We start from the raw sequence: 19,181 nt of genomic DNA, 5'->3' as shown, positions 1-19,181 counted from the left end.
GGCACATTGTAGACACCGCGAACCTTCGTGCTGCTCGGCGGCGCAAGTACAACGACGAACGGTCCCCGACAGGTTCTTCAGGGAACAACGCAGCTCGATCGGATGCGGTGGGGTGCTTAATCGATTTGAAGACAGACGCTTGATTTTCTATTACGGGTCTATCTTGCGGAATCATTTTCGCCCTTGGGTGTCGTCTACATGTGGCGCATTTCGTCGTGACGGCTGTAAAATGGGAACACTCGGTATACAGCCACGAACGAAGAAGCTCCGTTCTCCACGCGGTCGTGTGCTATTCTATTTCGAACCTTAACTTCCGCGAAACTTTGCGCAAAACGTATGGCCTCGGCACTTGGCGGGTTAAACGCCCCACGGGTATCCGAGATTCAGTTATCGGTAGGGAAGCGTTAGGACATAAACGTCGTGCCCTCCCCTCGCACCAAGTGACCGCGCACAGAGACGCGCGGTAATCACGTTTCACCCTTGCATAACACGCTCGCCGCGACTCACCACCCTCTCTTACGCTACTTAAAAACCCTTTTGACTTCGTAGGTAGATACGTATGATTTCGAATTGTACGACAGCGACGTCGCCGACGACGACATCGAAGTAATCGCCGCAACGGTCCATCACTGTCGTCAAATTGTCTCCATCGTGTTGTCGCTAATTTTCTCGCCTTATCATTATGTCTCGCAGGTAACAATTATTATACGCGACGTATAGGTATATATGCGAAGATAGCTTGTGTAAGAGCGAGATTAATACGATTTTCACTTCGGAGGCGAGGCTGACGGGAGGCGCGCGTTTCTTCTAGGCGAGCAGTTCGAGGTGATGCTGTCATCGTCGACATTATTGTATTAACAACATTATAATTTATTCTTGTAACGTCATTATCGTTATCGCTAAACGATTGCCGTGATCGTCGTCGGCGCCCTCCGCAGCGAAAACTATCATCGTACGTTATAGATAGATAAGCATCCGCCGCCAATCTCGCGTTCGAAGAGTCTCGGCGAGATCGGCGCCCCGTGATTAAAAACACTGCGCATCGCGGCCGACGATCGTGACGGTTAATCGAATAAGAGAAAAAAAAGAAAAGAAAAAAAAAAAAGAAGCGGGACACAAAGGCGAATTATATATATATTATATATATCTATCACTATATCGAGAGTTGTGCGCTGCGTTTACGATTTAAGCTAGTTCATTTGTAAATAAAAAAAACTATTTGACTCTTTGACGTTTTTTCAGCGATGTTAATCGACTTTCTCCGGTTCCAGCGATCGTTTCCATCCCGTAATCTCGCCGTCCATCGGTCCAGGCGCGAGTACGCGGAATTCGCAAAAAGAAAAGAAGAAAGAAAGAAAGAAAAAAAAGTTCTTTATCCGTTCGAAAATATTCCGCATTCGCGGTGCAAAAGTGACGTCGTCGCTGCGGAGACAATGCCGCAGAAGCGGAATGCAGCGGACAGTGCCGATGACGCCTTCTCCTTCTGTTCGACAGTAACGTTGTCTCCGCGTTTTATAGGTCGTATAGCGTTCCGTTTTGCGCAAACACACGTCTTGCGGCGAGTCGGGATAATTATAACGTTCAAGCAACACAAGCTAACTGCTGGTATGTGAGGCACATACCGGCGTTGTCTTCCAGCGTGCCGGCCATGCTGGCGCCCGGGCCGAACGCCACCCTTATGCGAAACGGAGTGGTCCAGGCCTCGACCCGGCAGTTACCCTCGGCATCGAGTTCGCTCTCGCCGCACAGCGAGCTGCCGCAGCGCTCCAAATTGCAAATACCTGCCACGTTGCTCCCCGGCTGAAACAGACATTTATTCGCCGCTGCAACATATTAAACATGGATATCGCTTTGTATTCTGGGACGCGAAACGATGCCAAAACCGCGGCGATTTATCTTTTCATATTTTTCAGCTTTCAAATTACAGCGTGGCTCTGGCTGCGATATTTTTTGGGGAAAAATTAATCTCGCGATGGACGTAGAGGCAATCACACATTTTGAAAATATTTATATATATATATATAATATTCTATAATAACGAAATAAAAATTAATATAGTTTTTTTTTTTTTTTTTTTTTTTTTTAATAAAAAGTTGAAACGCAACGTACTGTAATGAACTCCTCGAAATCGCAGGGTATGAGTATCCGGTCCCTGCATCGTCTCCCGAGGAATGGCAGCGAGTTTATGCTCGAGGTAAAAACCATTTCCTGTTCAGGTGCTCCCGCACCCGAGCCCTCGATAACGTCCGCGTTGGACTCGTTCGCAGGAGTGACAGCGTTCAAATTGACGCCGGTAGCGTTTCCGGTGCTCGTAGCAGTCATCACCGGTGCCGTGCTGTTAGTCGCGTTGGACGCGACTTGAAGCCTGTTAGGACCTATCCGAAAAGAGTCTCGCGTGCAAGGCTGATAAGCGATGCCGCACATGTCTCTCTCTTGACGCACGCATAATAGGTAATCGCGCTCGGCGAGATATCTGCCGTTCGGCAGGTAATTGAATGTCCGCAGCGTGCCGTTGGGTGAGCGAAAGTATTGGAGACATCCGATCGGCGCACGTTGCTCGAATCCCAGCTGCGTCACCCGCATCTCCCACATCCGTGGCTGCAGTCCGCTTGGCAGCCGGAAGTTCAAAGTGACTGGTTCGCTGCTTTCGCCGACGTCCACGTACACTGGTAAGATATAAAGCGCTGTTTAAACTGCTCAATTTTTATTATAAATTAATTAAAAAAGCACACGTGCCCGAAGTGTCTCGCGCGGAACAAACTTTAAGCGCCGCGAGAGTTTCGCGACGGAAGTCACGATTACGAGGCTCGCGTATAATTAACGAAGTACCCACCGTGTTGGCCGCTGTTCCATCCGCACAACTCGAAGGACGTCCTGTTGTTGCTAATCGTCATGACATCCCCGTCGCACACGCCGGTCAATGCGTTCGGCTGGCCCTAAAAAAGAAATTTTTCTTTTCATTTTCCGCAGTCCCCGGCTATGCCCGACTTTGCTTTCTTATCTTATTGAATGCAAATTTAATTTTTAATAAAATTTCGTGACAATATAGTTTACGTAATTGTAATCAATTCGGACGTTTATTTCGAGTGGTATTAAGAAATTAACGTCCCTCTGTCACGCGCGGGGAAAAAGTTCCAGGCGCTTTCATTCGCACGTTCCGTTAATATCGACATTGTCTTGACAACTCGCGGAATATTAGATGCGCTAAACGGCACCCGGGAATCGACAGTTGCGGCTAGCCCACATCTACTCGCGGTAGATAACGTTATAATAACAAGGCATCCCCGTGACTTACAATGTTGAAGTGGACGAAGTCGATCCTCAGCTGGCTGACCTCCGTATCGATCTTCCGTACGACCACCGAGCAGTTCATAGGCCGGTCGATGAGGTTGGGAAAACCGGGACTGGTCACGTAGGTCAGATTATTTTGTACCTCATTGTCGCAGCTTGCCGTGACTATAAACCATATTAATTGCTGGCACAGTTAACGAAATACGGCGGTCCTTCGCGTTCCGCGCGTGGATTTCCCTGCTCGCCGACGAGAATCGAGGCTTCGCCTACTTTTTCGGGCGGCCGAAGCCGTTCACGCTTCCCGTAAAGCTCGCGCTTATCTTTATATATCGCGAGCTTTCTTCTAAAGTTAGCAGTCTACGGTTAAGTGGGAAATCAGACACCTGAGTTAGCTCGTCCCGAGGTAACTTTATTCAATAAAAAACTATGCACGGCGCATCCTTTCCGGTACGCGAGGGTAACTTTTTGCCCCCGCGGGGTTCTTTTCGAAATTCATTAATTTTTCACGCGCTTCGATCGGCGCGTGGAAAAGCGCGCGGGCACCGTGGATATTCGCGGCCCATGACGTCGCGGCTAATTGCGAAGGAAATAGCTTGTTGGTTTTTCCACGGTGGCTTCCTGTTTGAAAATCACGCCCGCGCCGGACGGATTAAGCGCCCTGGGTATTCCGACGCTTTCGTCGAGTATTCGCCGCGGACGCGATATCCTCGCGCGCGCGGCTCGCAGCCTCGATAACGAGTTCCCATTCAGGCATTCAGTGACCGTTTTAGAATCCGGGAAGGGGACGCCATTCAGCGGGCCGCACGAAGAAACGGCTCGCTGCCTTCGCATGCAGATCTTATTTCCTTTTGCGGACGCGGGGGACGCCGACTTGGGCGAGCGATATAAAAAATGCACGAGCGCCCGATTGCCGTTGCCGCGGCGGCGTGCATTCAGCGGCTCAATGAAAGGAGAGCAAAGAGCGAGAGATAGGCCGAGTAGCCGCGCAGCTTTTAATCCGAAGCTGGCGAAAGACCTTTTGCCGCGTGTCGTTGCGTGTTTTACGCACGCACGCGCGAAACCCGGGCGGCGGGATCTCATCTGCGCGGTGTGATGGAACGTATCTCGGAGAAAAACTCCTTTCCTCGTTTCGAAATTCTTCGGCCGACCCGCAAACGACTTCGTCGGATTTTAGCGCGCTGCGCGACACGATGATGTTTTTTCTTCTTTTTTTTTTTTAATTATTTTAATCAAACCGTTGGATTCCGCGACGAAACGGGAACGCGGATAAATCCCGCGGCTCGCTCCGATAAGCCCGCGCGAATCGATAGGTTTCTTTAGTAGAAATGTCCACGAGTTACGGGGACACAATTGGGAACGTACGTACACGTGTTCCTCGCACTGGCATTCGCCTGCTCATTACGTAACCGATCCCATAAACTGCGAGAGGTATTTTTATCCAAAGGCCGCGACCACGTCTTTGACCACGGGGGCATTAGGAATTTATTTTGTTCGCGTTACGACTGCATAAACCGCTCGTAAAGCGCATATGCATCGCCCTCCTTTCGTAACGCGTATCGAATTACGCGATATTAAATTGTGCGGGATGACGTATCCGATTGCGGCCGTATCACGGGCTTCCAAGACCCGCCTGGAGAAGAGGCGCGTGTACCGGGCGGCGAGAGGCGTTCGCGAAATCGGTCAAGAATCCGTACGTACGGTATGGCCCTGTTTTCGACTTCGCGGTGGCATGTGCCGTGTACGGAAAAAGCGGCGCGGATTGAATGAAAGGCCGAGACCGGTGCGCCACAAGAGGCTACGAAACGCAGAGACGAGAAGGTGGAACGGTCTCGGGCCGGCAAATACCTTTTTTTTTTTTTTTTCTTTTCTGCGCTACATGAGACGTAAATTTTAGGGACGGCAGCGGTAAAAGCCAGCGGCGGACGCTCGTTAAAAATTTCATCGTCGTCGCAGACGCGCCGGGAAACGACGCCGCGGATATTTCATGGCTCGGCTTTGTTTTCTTTATCCCACGAAACACCGAGTAATCGGAATAAAATCCTAAATTCGAGTGGGGTGGCGCGCGATCGTCCTACGTTCTCCCGGCGAATTTCCGGTGAATTTTGCCGAATGGGAAATCGAGCTTGAACTCGCATCGGGAAGATTTATCGCCGAATAGAGTACCGTGAGCTCGGCGGCGAGTAGTGCAACCGGGTGAAATATAAAATTTCATAAGGCGACGGCGTTCGGAACAAGCGCGGCTCTCACGCTTCAATTACACGCGGCGGTGATGTACTGCGACATTTGCAGCGTACAATATTTCGCGTTCGATTACATTTACGGGCGATTGTTGTTTACGAGCGACGGGAACGCGCATGGAGAGTGGATCTTCGGGCTCGTGACCGCGCCGAAAGGCAATTAAGTAACTGTATAACCCGGCCTCCGAGCTCTTCCTCGTCGTGCGAGCTCTTCAAGCAGACCTAACAGTTTCCTTCTTCTTCTTCTTTTTTTTCTTTTTTTTTTTTTCCTTCCATCTTCGAGCTCCTTTTTACGTTATCGAGGAGAGCGGCTTGGGATCGTCCCGCGGCTATCTCGATACCGTTAAACTTAGCAGAAAACCGCGGCACCGATCGATTCGGTATATCGAACTGACGACACGGACAAGAAAATTGCACGCGCTTGCACAAATACGTTTTTAGTCGCTAAAAATAAGCACGCCACCCCTAACTGGAAGTTAATCTTCCGCTTTATTTTTATACGGCGTTAAACGGATACAGAGTAAGGGGTAACGGCGTAAGGAAGAAAAAAAAATCAGTCAATAATTTCAAGAAGAATGATAAATCAGAAAAAATAAATAACAAAATTCCAATAAAAAGTGTTTTGCGAGCGCGTGCTTGAAGTCAAATATTTCTACATGTAGAAGAAAAATAAAAAAAATAAAAAAATAAAAAATATATTTTAAAAAAAGGCCAAAAAAAAAGAGGAAAAAAAGAGAGAGAAAAGGAAAAATAACGTGGCGTCTTTGTGATTTCGTTGAGAGTCGGGGAAAAATTGAAAATAGAATGCCGTCGGAAAGGGGCTTCGGGATCATTCTTCTTGCGGCCGGAGTGCAGTATCGCTCCCGCAGGGTCCAACCGGATAGATTTCGCGATATCGCTTCACGACGACGCGCATGACAAGTTATATTCACGTACGGATGACGGGGGTGTACTCACATATGCAGCACACGCCGAAACCGAGGGCGCACGGTCCGTGAGATTGCCCGCGCTGAATGCGGCACTCGTATGTGTTCATGCATATTCCCTGGCGTCGTTTGTCCTCGGACAGGCACTCCTCCTCGACCGGAACGGGAAAGAAGTTGAGCACTGCAGATAAAACGCGACGTTGAGTCAAGCGTAAGCGGGGGAAGGAGGAAGAAGGAAAAAGAGAAAAAAGAAAACGCCTTCGATAACGTCGCGCCTGCCGGATCGTCCTCGTTACCGCGCGGCAAATTCATCCCGGCCAGTGATAAATAAAATGCGCGACGTGGAAAAATTGATTAACGAGCCGGTCCGTCGAAAATCCGCAGACGTAAACCGTGGGAGGGTTATTTATAGCCCGCCCGGTGTATCTTTTCGTCTTATTTACGCCAGCACGGAGGGATTTCCGACCTGAAACTGAAACTCGCTGTTCCAGGAAGTTACGCCCAACCAACGAAGATAATTAAGAAGTGCGAAAAGCACTTCGCCCGGTAAATGAAGAAGAAGAAAAAATGAATAAAAAAATAAAAAGAAAGTTCGCGATTTCCGAGACTGCCCCTCGCGCGACAAGAAGAAACGTTCATTCTTACATTTGCGTGCATCTCTTCTGCATCGGTGAAGCAAACGGGACCGCTGGCCGGGAATATAAAAGACGTGGGAATATTCCTCGCGAAATTATCAATCTTCGTCGTTGAACGAAGGGAAGGCGACGGTTGGCGTCGACGTTAAGGCGCCGGTTAAGTTAAGGTTAGGTCGAGGCGCGCAATCGCAATTCGCAATTTTGAATTACTAAAAGATCCGCGCGCGCGTTCGCGCTCTTACACTTCGCGATGATACCGGTGCGGATAACTCACCTCTGGAAATTCGAATCCGGTCGCGCTCGAGGAGCTCGTTAGACGAGGGCTTGGACGCCGCGGGATTCGGCCAGAGGTCCAGCCCCAAAAGCGACCACTGGTGCGTAATCCCCGGCCAGGTGAGCAGCAGGCTAACGCTGCTGAACGTCCGCCAGGTCGTGCACCATCTCCCCAACGGCGTGAACGAGGCACCGGCTATCGTGGCGATGCACAGGACGAACAGGCCGCGGTAACGTAGCGTCATAATCGCGCCTTCGGCTCGGCTGCTCGCGAAAATGCATTCCCGGGACGCGAGGTCACGTAGACAACCATCCGCGCTGACACTGAGGACCGAAGTGGCCGACTGACCGTCAATGGAACCACGCGAACGTGCCGGGGCCCGAGTAACGTCTCCGGGCCTTCTTTCACTGGTCGCGATATCCCCGCGCGCGAAAGTGTACGAATTTACCTCACCGACGGATACAATTTCCTGAATTATCGCCGGATCGCCCGTCGATGAACTTCTCCGTTCGACCACGAGGAGTGCTGCTCGCCGTCGCTCACCGTTTATGTCGCACACAGTCGCAGACACAATGGCCCGTCTCATGGTCGTGAGCAAGCTGTTTCGTCGCTCGCGAAATTGAATGTAAAAGACAAGTCGGACCGGAGCGCGAGGACGATCTGATCTTCACCTGGTGACTCGGCGAACGTCGGCTATTAGGTAAGTTGTCCCCGTCGCATTCGTCGGGACGTGGGGAACCCGTGGGCGAGCTTACGTCGACGATCGGCGGTTCCGTGGCGACGAGGTGGGCTTCGACCTTTCCAAAGGAAGTTATTCTCGCCTTCGTGTGCCGTGTCCCCGTCGCGGATGCTGCGCGTCGCGTCCACCACGGGGACGCTCCGCGCGTCCTAACCTCTTTTTCCGCGCCGCGTCATATTCGCGCGATGATCGCTCGGCGCCGAGACGACGATGCACCAGCTCCTTTAGAACGGCGGGGTTGTTGGCGCGGCACGGTCCCCGCGTAACCCCGTGACCTCGCTGTCGATTTAACCAGCCCCAGTCGATTTGGCGAAGTTGGGGCGTCTCAACTTCGCCCCGCTTGTGACTCCGTCGTGGCTCGTGGAGAATCAGTTCAGTTTTAGTTCCTGGTGGTTTTGTTTGGTGGCTTCCCGTAATGGACCCGGCTCTCGGGGGCACCGAGATTCATTTTCCGTCTCGCTGCCCGTCCCTCTCGCGATTGGTAAGTAGCCGAAGGACTCGAAGGGTAACTCCAGCAACGTAGCGACTACTTCGAGCTTTAAAATGCGAACTAAATTGGACACCTTACTTTTTCCGTGTACTGTGAACAAAAGAAAACGTTCTCGTTCGGTGTACCTCGAGACAATCACGTCTACGCGTAAGCGTAACAGTCGCCGATGCAGATTCTGTACGTTCTGTATTGCACCGCCGTAGAGTCGCGAGGGTTTTCTTCTCGCCAGCGTTACAGCTGACACAGCACAGCACAGCGATTAATCTCATCTTTGTCGCCGTCGATCAAGGATGAAACGACTCCCTGTCGTACTGTGTTAACCTGTGCCGCCGGCAGGAAAGGCACCCAGCATCGTCGGGAGCATGTTCATAAAACCATATCGAGAGCATTGAATTTTGAACGGCGTATTCCACTTTGTGCCACACGCCTCTGCGCGGCGTTGTGTTTGGAATACAAGCTTAGAATTTTGTTATACTTCTAAAGCTAAGTATGACATCCGTTTTTGACCTAGCTGTGTTACATATTGGATACGTATGGCAAACATTTATATCGGTCAGATATTAGTTGTCGGATATTAGCACATGTGGGGATGACAATGGTAAGTAAGTACGGACCATTAAAATTTTCCAACTACAATAATTAACCAAGATGATTGATACACTACCAAAAAACTGATGCAAGGTTGGCTGATGCAATGCGCGCAGTTACATTCATGGGTGAAGCCAGTTATCTATGAGCGTAACATTTGCTTACATTTTTTTTCTCTTTTTTTTTTCACTTTTTTTTTTTTTTCTTTAAGATGCTCTTTTATTGCGACAAGTTTTGGATTTATACTGTTTTTGTAAGCGAAATGCAATTGCAATATTGTGCCAACCTTGATGTACCACGAGCCTCACTTGCTTCATTTTATAAGATCTTGATATTTTCAGAGATTATTGTGCTGATCGTGCAACTGCTGTTACGGCCGTACCATGCAGAACTTTGACGATCTCGATATAGAAGGACGTAATCCTTCTCACTTATCGGAAGAGGATAAGGAAAAGGTAAGCTAGAAGAATATAGCTTTGAAGGCTTCTTAAACAGATCGCTATGAATCACGTACGTTCATGCATGCAGTAATTGAAAGGCAGGTACAACTTAACAAACGTGCAGTCGAGATTTCAATAAAAAAAAAAAGAAAAGAAAAATGTTGCATTTGTGAATAAAAATTTAACGTTTTATTCCACGTAAAAATGACGATATATGGATCGTCACGGCGTACAGATATTTTTGAGAATAACATTCGTCAACCGAAGATCATCTTCCTCACAAATCATTTATGTTTCATAGGAAGAGTATGATCGGAAGCGTATAATGCGGTGCAGCGTCACCGCCGAAGACGGCGCATTGAGACCAGTCTACTCCGAGACCGAAGATGGTGATATATGGTGTCATATCTGTAACGTTGCCTTGTTCGGGGCCCATAAATTGATAAGTCATAATTTGTGTAATCGTCACAAGATGAAACTGGACGAGTGGCCATATCCGGTTATGCTGTGGTCGAAACGACCGGATGTGGCCAAGATGATAACGCCAGTGCAGTCTGCAACTATCAGCGACACCCTAGCACCTGGTGAGCCAGTACCACCTGGCATGGAAGATCAAATAACACGAACTACATCGATACAGATGAGTTTAGACCGTCATCAGAGCTCGCCGCTCGTCGGCCTCGAATACTTGCTGGAGTTGGTGGACAATGACTCCTGTGAACCAAGTTACACGTGTGTTTTATGCGACAAACGTGGCGACCCGCGTACAGTAATGGCTCACATTACCAGTTACAATCACCGAATCACGTATTTGAATAGACATTTTCCAACAATATCGCGAGCAATTACGGAGTTACCGCGTACTACTAATTATAAACGCGGAGCCAATGAAATATCGGTGTTAGTGGCGAGGAGAATTGAAGAAAAGTTCGGAAGAATGAAGCCGCAATTGGTAGAGAAAGCTCAGTTTGAAAAGAATAAAATGCAATATATTAAAAGAGTCTACCAGGACGTTCATTTTAGGTAAGTCGAAATATTCAATCAATGTAACTGTTGTTAATTAAAATTGTTAGTTTTTTTTACATTTAATATTTCAAATTCTAATAATTATGACTTTTTCTCTGACTTTTTCATATAAAAATCAATTTGACTATTTCCTATATACAGGGAAACATCAGAATGTACATTTATGGAAGTTTATGATGTGAGATGGGTAACGAATTTTGAAGAAAAAATGGCAGAAGTGAATGGTAATGTTAGAAAAAAAGGTGAGTACAGAACACATCTTATATAAATGTTTTTAAAATAATAAATAATAAAATTTTAAAGTTATTAATCTCTATCAAGATTCTCCTGATAAAAAAATCGATGATAGAAATAAAAAAGAAGAAAAGAAAAAGGAAAAATCACCCAAAAGAATAGATTCTAAAGGAGAAATTACAAAATCGTAAGTAGATAAAACAATAAAATCGAAAGTATATGTCTGATAAAAAAAAATAAGTAAGTTCTATTAATTTTAACATTTAAACTTATTTTTAAGTAAAATTTTAAAACAAATATTTTTATTTTATGATTATTTTCTATTATAGTTATAATTTATATATATTTATATGAATATCTCTAATCTTTGAAATTGTTTTTCCATTATTTTAGGGGTTTTAAAATGCGTATAGTTAACAAGGATAAAATGAACCTTCGTAAAACTTCACCAAAACCTGAGGAAGAAGTTAAAAAATCACCAAAACGACCCTCCGATGATACCAAATCGCTATCGTCACTTTCGAGCATATCTAGTAGCCCGTCACCGTCCCGTTCAAGATCTCGCTCACCAAATCGAAATAAAAAAAGAAGTTCCATCGAAAGAAGTACAGGAAAGTATCGTAGTAGCATACGACGTTCGCGCGAACGTGTTCGTGCTCGATCGCGATCACGATCTCGGTCACGATCTTTACAGCCTCTTAGAGAACGTGACAAGTGGGATAAATATCGCGAGCAGATCAGACGTGCCGAGGAAACGTTGGACCGTGCTTTGAAGTTCCATGAAAAAAATCCTGAGAAGCATCCTTCTTATCCAGACGAGTGGAAGAAATTTTGGAACAGACGCTACAAGGAACTCCAGGCTGAAGGTAGCGATCCGAGCAAGCACGATTTCAAGCCGGAATGGATCGAATTTTGGAATAAACGAATGCGCGAAATTCACAATGAACAACTTCAGCAACGAAAAGAAGAGATAAGAAAGAGATTGGAATTACCTGAAGATAAACCACCGAAAAAATGGGTACCACCACCGAGACGAGATCGAGTGCAGGAACGAGAACGAGAACATGAACGTGAACGTTCTCCTGCGAAGCGCAGCAGGCATCATGTAGAAAGTGAGGATGAAATAGAATACGTCGGTACGAAAACGGTAGTAAAGCCTGACTATTATGACCGCCACGATGTAAGAGAACGAGATTACTTGTATTCTTCGTATTTGCACGGAAGAGGAAGCGTATATAGTCACACTTATCCGTCGCGTACTAGACCGATATATTATGCGACTCCATATCCTGTAAAAGATAAATCGCCCACTTCTGCTGTCCCGCTCGCTCCTGTCAAGGAAGAGGTGTTACCAGAAGATCTTGAAGTCGTCGCTTTATTACGATTACTCACAGCACTCGAAGGACAGTTAGGTTCCCTCGGTCCTAAGATCGTATCATTTTTGTCAAAAGCCTTGGCAGCTGAAAAGGCAAAGCCAAATTCCGCTGAGGAACTGCTATACGACGAAGAAGTGAGCGTCTTATTCGAGACCGTTAAAGAAAAACTCAAGGGTCAGCTGTTCGCGGGCATGGTAGAAAAAATGGCAGTTTCAGCCACTAAAACTGCTATACAAAATATTGCTAAATTGCTGCATAAAACTTCCGAGAGCAAAAAAAGGCTAGAAGAAGAGAAAAAGAAAAAAGAACGAGAACTCCTGGAAGCAGCTAAACCTGTGACAAATTATGTTAATCGGACTACATATTCAAGACCGATAGAAATAACTACACCGGCCATTAAATCTGAACCAGTAAGCGTACCGGGAGTTGGTACAGTTGATAAAGTTGCTATCGCTCAACAAATTGCTGCGGCCCTTGTCGCGCAAGGTAGATCGAACGTCTCGCAAGAAGAGCTAGAAACTCTTATTAATGCTGTAGTTGGCATGGCAGAAGCATCCAAACACTCTGATAAACCCGTCACCACCGCTGACTTTGTCAAAGGTTTAACGAACTACGGTACTATCACTCCTCGAGTAACAACAGAGCCTATTAAATTGATCACTATTGAGCCTGCTCAACCGTCCACGAAACTAGAGAGACCAGAGAATTTGTCGGATTTCGAGCTTAAATTAAAGTTGCAGAAATTTAAAGATCTGAGCACAGAGGAACAGCATAGTCTCATAAGTTCTTTGAAAAAACTTGAGGCAAGTGATCCGATACGAGTGGAGAAATTAAGACACTTTGTTAATCTCGGCATGACAATACCTTCGACATCGGTAACAATAAAGTCACTGAGCCCAGATATCGAAATCATTAGCAAAGTAAAAAAAAGCAGTTCTCCATTTTCTACTCGCAAAGGAAATCAAAATCCAACAGACGATGAAGATAAATGGAAACCGAAATTGGACATGTTCGCGGAGGAGGATGATGATATGCAGAAGAAAAAAGATGATGATAAAAATAAAATTAAAACGATAGAGCTGTCCGACGATGATGATGATTATCCATACGAAGATATCTATAAGGCAGCGAATAAAAATGTAAGCGAGAGTGAAAAGGCGAAGAAGTCTCATATTACGTTTTCTAAATCACCGATATCCTGGTCACGATCACGATCGAGATCAAGATCACCGCCGGCCAGACAAAAGGAAACTACGAAGACGAATGACCCGAACGCGATACTAAATGAAACGAAACGCCTGATCGCGAATATTATGTGCGACCTACCGAATAAATACGTTCCAAAATCATTGAGTCTGAGCGGCGAAAAAATTGAGCCTAAACAGAAGTCCAAGGAGCCAGCGCCACCCGGCTCAATGCCATTTTACAATCAAGATTTTCATCTGAACAATCAATCGCGAACGCAGGAACAGCCGATGACTTATCCTAACATGCAGAATCAGCAGTTCTCAAATTATCCGCCGCAGCCGCAAATGTTTCCTAATAACTCGGGATATATGGACAATGGTTATAATTACCAGGGTTACGGCAATCCTGTCAATCAAGGTCAATACGGCGGACCGCCGAATCAGTATCCTCAGCAAGCATATGGCTCCTATGGTGCACCGCAACCTGCGCCACAACCGAATTACGTTCAGCAACCTCCATCGCAGCAATACGATCTTTACATGCAGCAACAGCGATTTTATTGAACGGAACACCTTTAATTTTATCGATGATTTTTTTTTCGAAATGAACATTCACATTGCAGTGTGTGTCACCGAAAACAATTGTTATGTTTGTTCTTCATTGTACTTGTTCTGTGCAACATCCCTTGTTCCCATTCACGCTTTAGGTATTCTTTTTTTTTTTTTTCCACGAAATGGATTCGGTTTCTATTTCGTAATTAGGATAATTAAGCAATAATACATTTACACCATTTTCGTTATTGTCGACGAAAATGTTTCCATAATACTAATCAGAAAAGTTGTGTTTAAGTTAGGAAATTGTAATTTCGGCGTTTTTTGCTCTTTCCGATCTTTTACGCATATATCTTTATTTATTCGCATGAAACGCGTATTCCCCGTCTCCCTTCCTCCCCTTTCGCATCTTTACATATTACAAATGAAAGTAAAACAAATTACATATTTGAATTGTCATTTTTTAAATGAGATAACGTCTCGTTTTCGAATGTATGGCAACTCACTAGAACGCGTAATATGTACGTTTAGACATGTAATGTCCAAGCCTTTTCTTTTTACTTGCATTTCAAATACCTTTTCACCCGTAACTTATGTACGTTTTCGTATGAATTTATGTATCTGCTGCGCGGGTGTGTGCACTAGTGAAAGTCTTATAAGTTGTGTCGACCGAATGTACGTCGCGTTTGAGTGAATTGTACACGCATGCAGTGATGTACGTGTGTACCATTTGTATTATACATCGTGTGACTTCGACCAAATGAAAGTAAGTAAAAATGAACAGCCTAATCGCCAGAGCGTGTGTGCATCGCCACAACGTGATTTTACTTTTTGTAATATATTTGATACGTAATAATCATGGGCGCTTTTGTCGTATAGATTTTGCGGCGATATTTAACAAAGCTAATCACTACGATTTTGTAAAAGGCGTTTTAGGCTGCTGAAATACTACTTCTCATCGATGATATTAAGAATTTAATCGGATTTAATATTTACTATAATCAAAGAGTAATTCTTCAATAAATGTCACAAGAATAGCACATTAGTTGTAATATATTTTCCATTAATTTAAAATAATACGAACTCTGAAAACATATTCTGTTGCATAAAGATACGCAGTTCATTAAGCAATATAATTCACTTAACAAAAAAATATAACAAAAATTAATGAAATAAATTAAGATTAATGTCTTACTAAATACGTATTCTGTATATCATTTTCTTTTTAAAATAATTCTTACAATCGAGAAATAAGGAAAGATATTTTAAGAGCTATTTTATACTGTATTATTACAACAATTACATGCTCGACTTAGCGATATCATATTTTTACGCATTGCACAGTGACTAGAGAATTGCTGACACTCCGTTCTTTATTTGTGTACCTCGAAAGTAAGCCGCGAGGAATTAAATGAAGCACGGTTCATACAATATGTACACTCTTTCGTAAACGAAAAAAATAAGCGCGTCGATCGGGGTTTTAACGATTTTACTTTACTTCGGTACGAGGCCTCTGGTCTTGGGGTAAACCGGTGCCGGAATCTGCTGCATCTTGGCGACGCTCTTCGGCCTGACTCGCGCCGACTGCAAACGCGATTTGGTTCTCAGCCTCGTGCTCGAAGCATCGACGTCTATATCACCCTCGTCTCGCAGGGCTTCTTCCAGAACGGCTTGAATAGTTGGCGCAATCGCGGGTCCCTGATAATCTAAAGTCGTCCGTGCCGGCATGTCGAGATCCAAGTTTAAAATATTTTCACCTGCGTAGCGGCAGCCTCGTCCCATCGCGAGAGCGAGACGCGCATATTCTGAAACCGGCCTACGCGCACCTGGCACGGAAGTTGGTCGTTTGATGACATCTATGCTCGACGGCTCGGGATTTTTTATGACCCAGCGATCGTTTTCTTCATCGAGGTGAATTCTGGATAGAATTTTCGACTTTTCCTCTTCGGGAATAAAGTTTTCGATTATGAGGTACTTTAGCTTGAGCTGCTTCATTAATTCGTGCTGCTCCTGTTCCAAATCTCTCCTGTCTCTATTGTAGTCATTGGTTACATCCTCTAACTCTTGCTTCAAAGCCTGCAATTTGGTGAAGCACTTTCGTAATTTTCTGGACTTCACGTCGACTTCCTGCTGCAACGTGGTATAAGTCTCTCTTACGCCGACCATTGTTAACTCCTCGTCCTCCAACTTTTGCTGCATTTCGACCTCGCGCCTCTTACGCTCTGCGATCTCGGCCGCCTTTTGTTCCAACGCCCTTTGTTGTTCATTCGTGTGATCAATTATATTCTTACCACCGCAAAGCATCTTGCTCTCTAAATCTTTTATTCTTTGGACAAGATTTTCGGTCTCCTGCTTCTCGGCTTTCAGCTGCTCCGCTATGAGTTTCTTGTCAGATTCGGACATTTTATTATCCTCGCCTCGGCTGTCGTCCTCGGACTCGGAATCGATCGTATCATCCTCCTTTTTCCTTTTCGACTTTTTCTTCTTTCGAGGTACCACGCTTTTCTGCGCAAGTTTCTCCTTCAGCCGGCCAATCTCTTCCTGATACTGCCTCAATAAAGCGTCCTTTGGATCCTCGTTAATCCTAGGCTTATTCTTGATATTCTTAGCACGGCTAGCGTACCGTAAAGTTGTCAAAGTTTCGTCGTAATTGTAGCTAGCCGGTCCGATATTCGCTACCATGATGGTCTTTGAATTACCACCTAAAGAATCTTGTAGCAATCTCGTCAACTTAGAGTCTCGATATGGCACATGCGTCGTTTTACCGTCCACCAACGCTGAGATTACGTTACCCAAAGCTGACAAACTCAAATTAATCTTGCTCGCTTCCTTCAGTCTCTCCCCCGACGAGCCGGTTTTACTTTGTCTCTCGCTACCCGCGAGATCGACTAGATTCAAACGTCCTACTCTGATACCGCCGGTATCGCCGATGTTACCCATCTCAATAGTGATAAGGAAGATCGCGTGCGATCGCGAACTGTGCTCGTTCATATTCGTCGCGCCGATCGTTCTATTTTGATTGCCCACGTTCATCAAATGCTGTATCTCCGCCGCGCTCTTGCAAACGGCGGTCGACAGGTCCTTGACGTACACACCGACGTCCGGTTTCTCCTTAAGCTCGAAGCGCAAGCTCTGATCCGGATGCAGCAAGTCGCGTATCTCTTCCTGGTAGATTTCCAAGTAGCTGGCCCTCACGAGATACTGCATGTTCTCTGATCTACCGATGTGATTGAATATGTGTTCGAAAGAGCGCGGGATAATGCCGCGCCTTTCGTGATCCGTCTTCGAGCCCTCCATAGTGTATGTCTTCCCGGTGCCGGTCTGCCCGTAGGCAAATATAGTACCGTTGAAGCCGTCGAGTATCGAAGACACCAAGGGCCTGACCGTCTCCTCGTATAGCTCCTGCTGGGTGGAGTTCCAGTCGTACACCGCGTCGAAGGTGAACACCTTTACGATCTCGCTGGACGGATCGTCGCGCGGATGCCGCACTTCGACCGCACCTCTGGACGGGATCACGTCGACCACGCGGCTGTAACCGCGTGTGGTCTCTCGTTCATCCATCGGTCGACACCTCACGACCACCTGCACGCATTGCGTCGGCACATCTGCCACCGCGCTCGACTTCATGCTTTTCTTTTTCCAGGCTTTCTGCTGATTATCCAGTTTCTCCATACCGGCGACCAGATGTGCGGCTCTCGTCTACAAAACGCGAACTTAATTAATTATGGAATAAATATAATTAAATCAATTATTTTATTATGAACAATGACACTTAATCTGATTTATTAAAATGAGTAACAATTGCATCATTGAAATTCTGACCAATAAACGAGTCGGGAGATCTTTTACTCGCGTCGTCATGCAGACCTAAATAGCTCAACCTTGTTTTCTTTAATGCCCTACGATGTTACTTTCGTCGTCATGCTCGCATGACATTTCGAATCGATAAAGCTTGGCATGAAAATGCATCAGTCAAAGGAAATACATATTCTGTTCAATATTAATCGTGTATTGCATCATAAATTTTGTTTAAGTATTTAATTGCATAATGATAAATTACGTTATTTTTTTTTTTTATTGTTTTCGTACACCGTTCTTCGAATTTTTGTTTTGTTTGCGAGAAAAGAGAAGAAACGCGACAGTAATTTATACGTTTGTGAGAAAAGAGAAGAAGCGTGAGAGTAATTTTTACATTCTATCGATTTAAAACGAATGACAGTCTTCTGATAGCAAGCAGGCCTATAAGACGATATCGACTATTTTACAGTTTTATTTCCAATGCGCTCCGACTGCATTCCGTTCGAAATATCGTCAGAATAATCGAGTACAAAATATCTCGGCCGTAAAACTTAAACGAAATATAAAGCATAGAAAGCCTTATGAAATGCAATCCAGAATTAACATCTTTCAGTTTCTTAGCGATCAAGACCTCTTACAAAATTGCGCGAATTACCCTAAAAAGCCAATAATTCAAGCACAACTTTATAAAACATATAACAAGAGGAGAAAGAAAATTAATAGAAATTACTTAATAAAATCCGATGCGTCAGTTCTTTATTCTTCAGTCTTCTCAAGCGAGAACTTTTCCTGGGATTGCCCCAGCTTCTTAAGAGATTATATTCTACAAATTAAAAAGAAAAAAAATTAACATAAATTTAAATAAATAAAAAAAAAATTTTAATAAAAAAACTGACCGTCAACCCTTTCTTTCTTTTTTTTTTTTACGAGCCGTGCCAAGATGCAAGACGCGTTAAATTCGTAATACTCACCCCACGGGCAGACTAAATGTATGCACGCGGACGTGCGTTACGTCGAAAAGAGGTACGAGGCGAAGAGAAGGTGCTCTAAGGAATCCCGTCGAGACAACGTCGATTCATTATCGTTTCTACGTGTTGCCCTCCGCCGTGAGGAATCGGTATTGATCCATCGTTCAGCCCGAGAATCTGTTGTCAACGGTGGTCGCCGTCGTTCTTCCTCGCATATTGATTCTCGCACGCCGGGTTGCGAGGAGTCGGCGGTGGCGCGGAATCGGGCCCGAGCGTACTTCACTTCACGGCACTCGCGTTACGCAAGGACGATCGTGTAGCATGCTCCCGACGGTGCAAGGAGACGAGGAACACGCAAACGATACGTCAAGCGTGCGCGTGTCCCATTCCACTCTCTTCACTCGCCGCGCGACGCCGGGC

The 19,181-nt window shown here is 45.6% G+C and overlaps 4 protein-coding genes across 7 annotated transcripts in view; 2 read left to right on the top strand and 2 right to left on the bottom strand.

The window, feature by feature from the left end:
- The window catches only part of LOC139101565 (potassium voltage-gated channel protein Shaw), a 15,616-nt gene extending 14,388 nt beyond the window's left edge, over nucleotides 1-1,228 (top strand). The window contains exon 5 of the mRNA XM_070654806.1: nucleotides 550-1,228. Coding sequence (XP_070510907.1) covers nucleotides 550-563 — 14 coding nt within the window. The 3' untranslated portion in view covers nucleotides 564-1,228. The remainder of the gene's footprint in view (nucleotides 1-549) is intronic.
- On the bottom strand, nucleotides 1,214-7,949 carry LOC139101563 (uncharacterized). The gene is made up of 6 exons (XM_070654798.1): nucleotides 7,364-7,949; nucleotides 6,486-6,635; nucleotides 3,296-3,456; nucleotides 2,834-2,936; nucleotides 2,110-2,666; nucleotides 1,214-1,800 (listed from the first exon to the last, which is right to left on the bottom strand). Exons 1-6 carry the CDS (start codon nucleotides 7,947-7,949, stop codon nucleotides 1,582-1,584), a joined length of 1,776 nt encoding a protein of 591 aa, XP_070510899.1. The 3' UTR covers nucleotides 1,214-1,581.
- Nucleotides 7,926-15,035, top strand: LOC139101558 (uncharacterized protein CG7065-like). Of its 3 annotated transcripts, none has more exons than XM_070654784.1 (6): nucleotides 7,926-8,063; nucleotides 9,522-9,635; nucleotides 9,922-10,643; nucleotides 10,788-10,888; nucleotides 10,950-11,067; nucleotides 11,274-15,035. In XM_070654784.1, exons 2-6 carry the CDS (start codon nucleotides 9,564-9,566, stop codon nucleotides 14,005-14,007), a joined length of 3,747 nt encoding a protein of 1,248 aa, XP_070510885.1. In that variant the 5' UTR covers nucleotides 7,926-8,063; nucleotides 9,522-9,563; the 3' UTR covers nucleotides 14,008-15,035. The 3 variants fall into 3 exon arrangements, with proteins under 3 accessions (XP_070510885.1, XP_070510886.1, XP_070510887.1); XM_070654785.1 differs by lacking the exon at nucleotides 7,926-8,063 and adding an exon at nucleotides 8,151-9,190; XM_070654786.1 differs by lacking the exon at nucleotides 7,926-8,063 and having other exon boundaries at nucleotides 8,153-9,635; nucleotides 10,968-11,067.
- On the bottom strand, nucleotides 15,031-19,181 carry Klp68d (kinesin-like protein 68D). 2 transcript variants are annotated; one of them, XM_070654792.1, is made up of 3 exons: nucleotides 18,765-19,181; nucleotides 18,524-18,616; nucleotides 15,031-17,694 (listed from the first exon to the last, which is right to left on the bottom strand). In XM_070654792.1, the coding sequence occupies exon 3, from the start codon at nucleotides 17,665-17,667 to the stop codon at nucleotides 15,490-15,492; it is 2,178 nt and encodes a 725-aa protein (XP_070510893.1). In that variant the 5' UTR covers nucleotides 17,668-17,694; nucleotides 18,524-18,616; nucleotides 18,765-19,181; the 3' UTR covers nucleotides 15,031-15,489. The 2 variants fall into 2 exon arrangements, with proteins under 2 accessions (XP_070510893.1, XP_070510895.1); XM_070654794.1 differs by lacking the exon at nucleotides 18,524-18,616.

The sequence above is a fragment of the Cardiocondyla obscurior genome, linkage group LG04 (genome assembly GCF_019399895.1).
Source record: "Cardiocondyla obscurior isolate alpha-2009 linkage group LG04, Cobs3.1, whole genome shotgun sequence".
Classification (NCBI taxonomy): domain Eukaryota; kingdom Metazoa; phylum Arthropoda; class Insecta; order Hymenoptera; family Formicidae; genus Cardiocondyla; species Cardiocondyla obscurior.
Note: the sequence above shows the minus strand (reverse complement) of the source record. Positions and strands in the feature narration are given on the sequence as shown.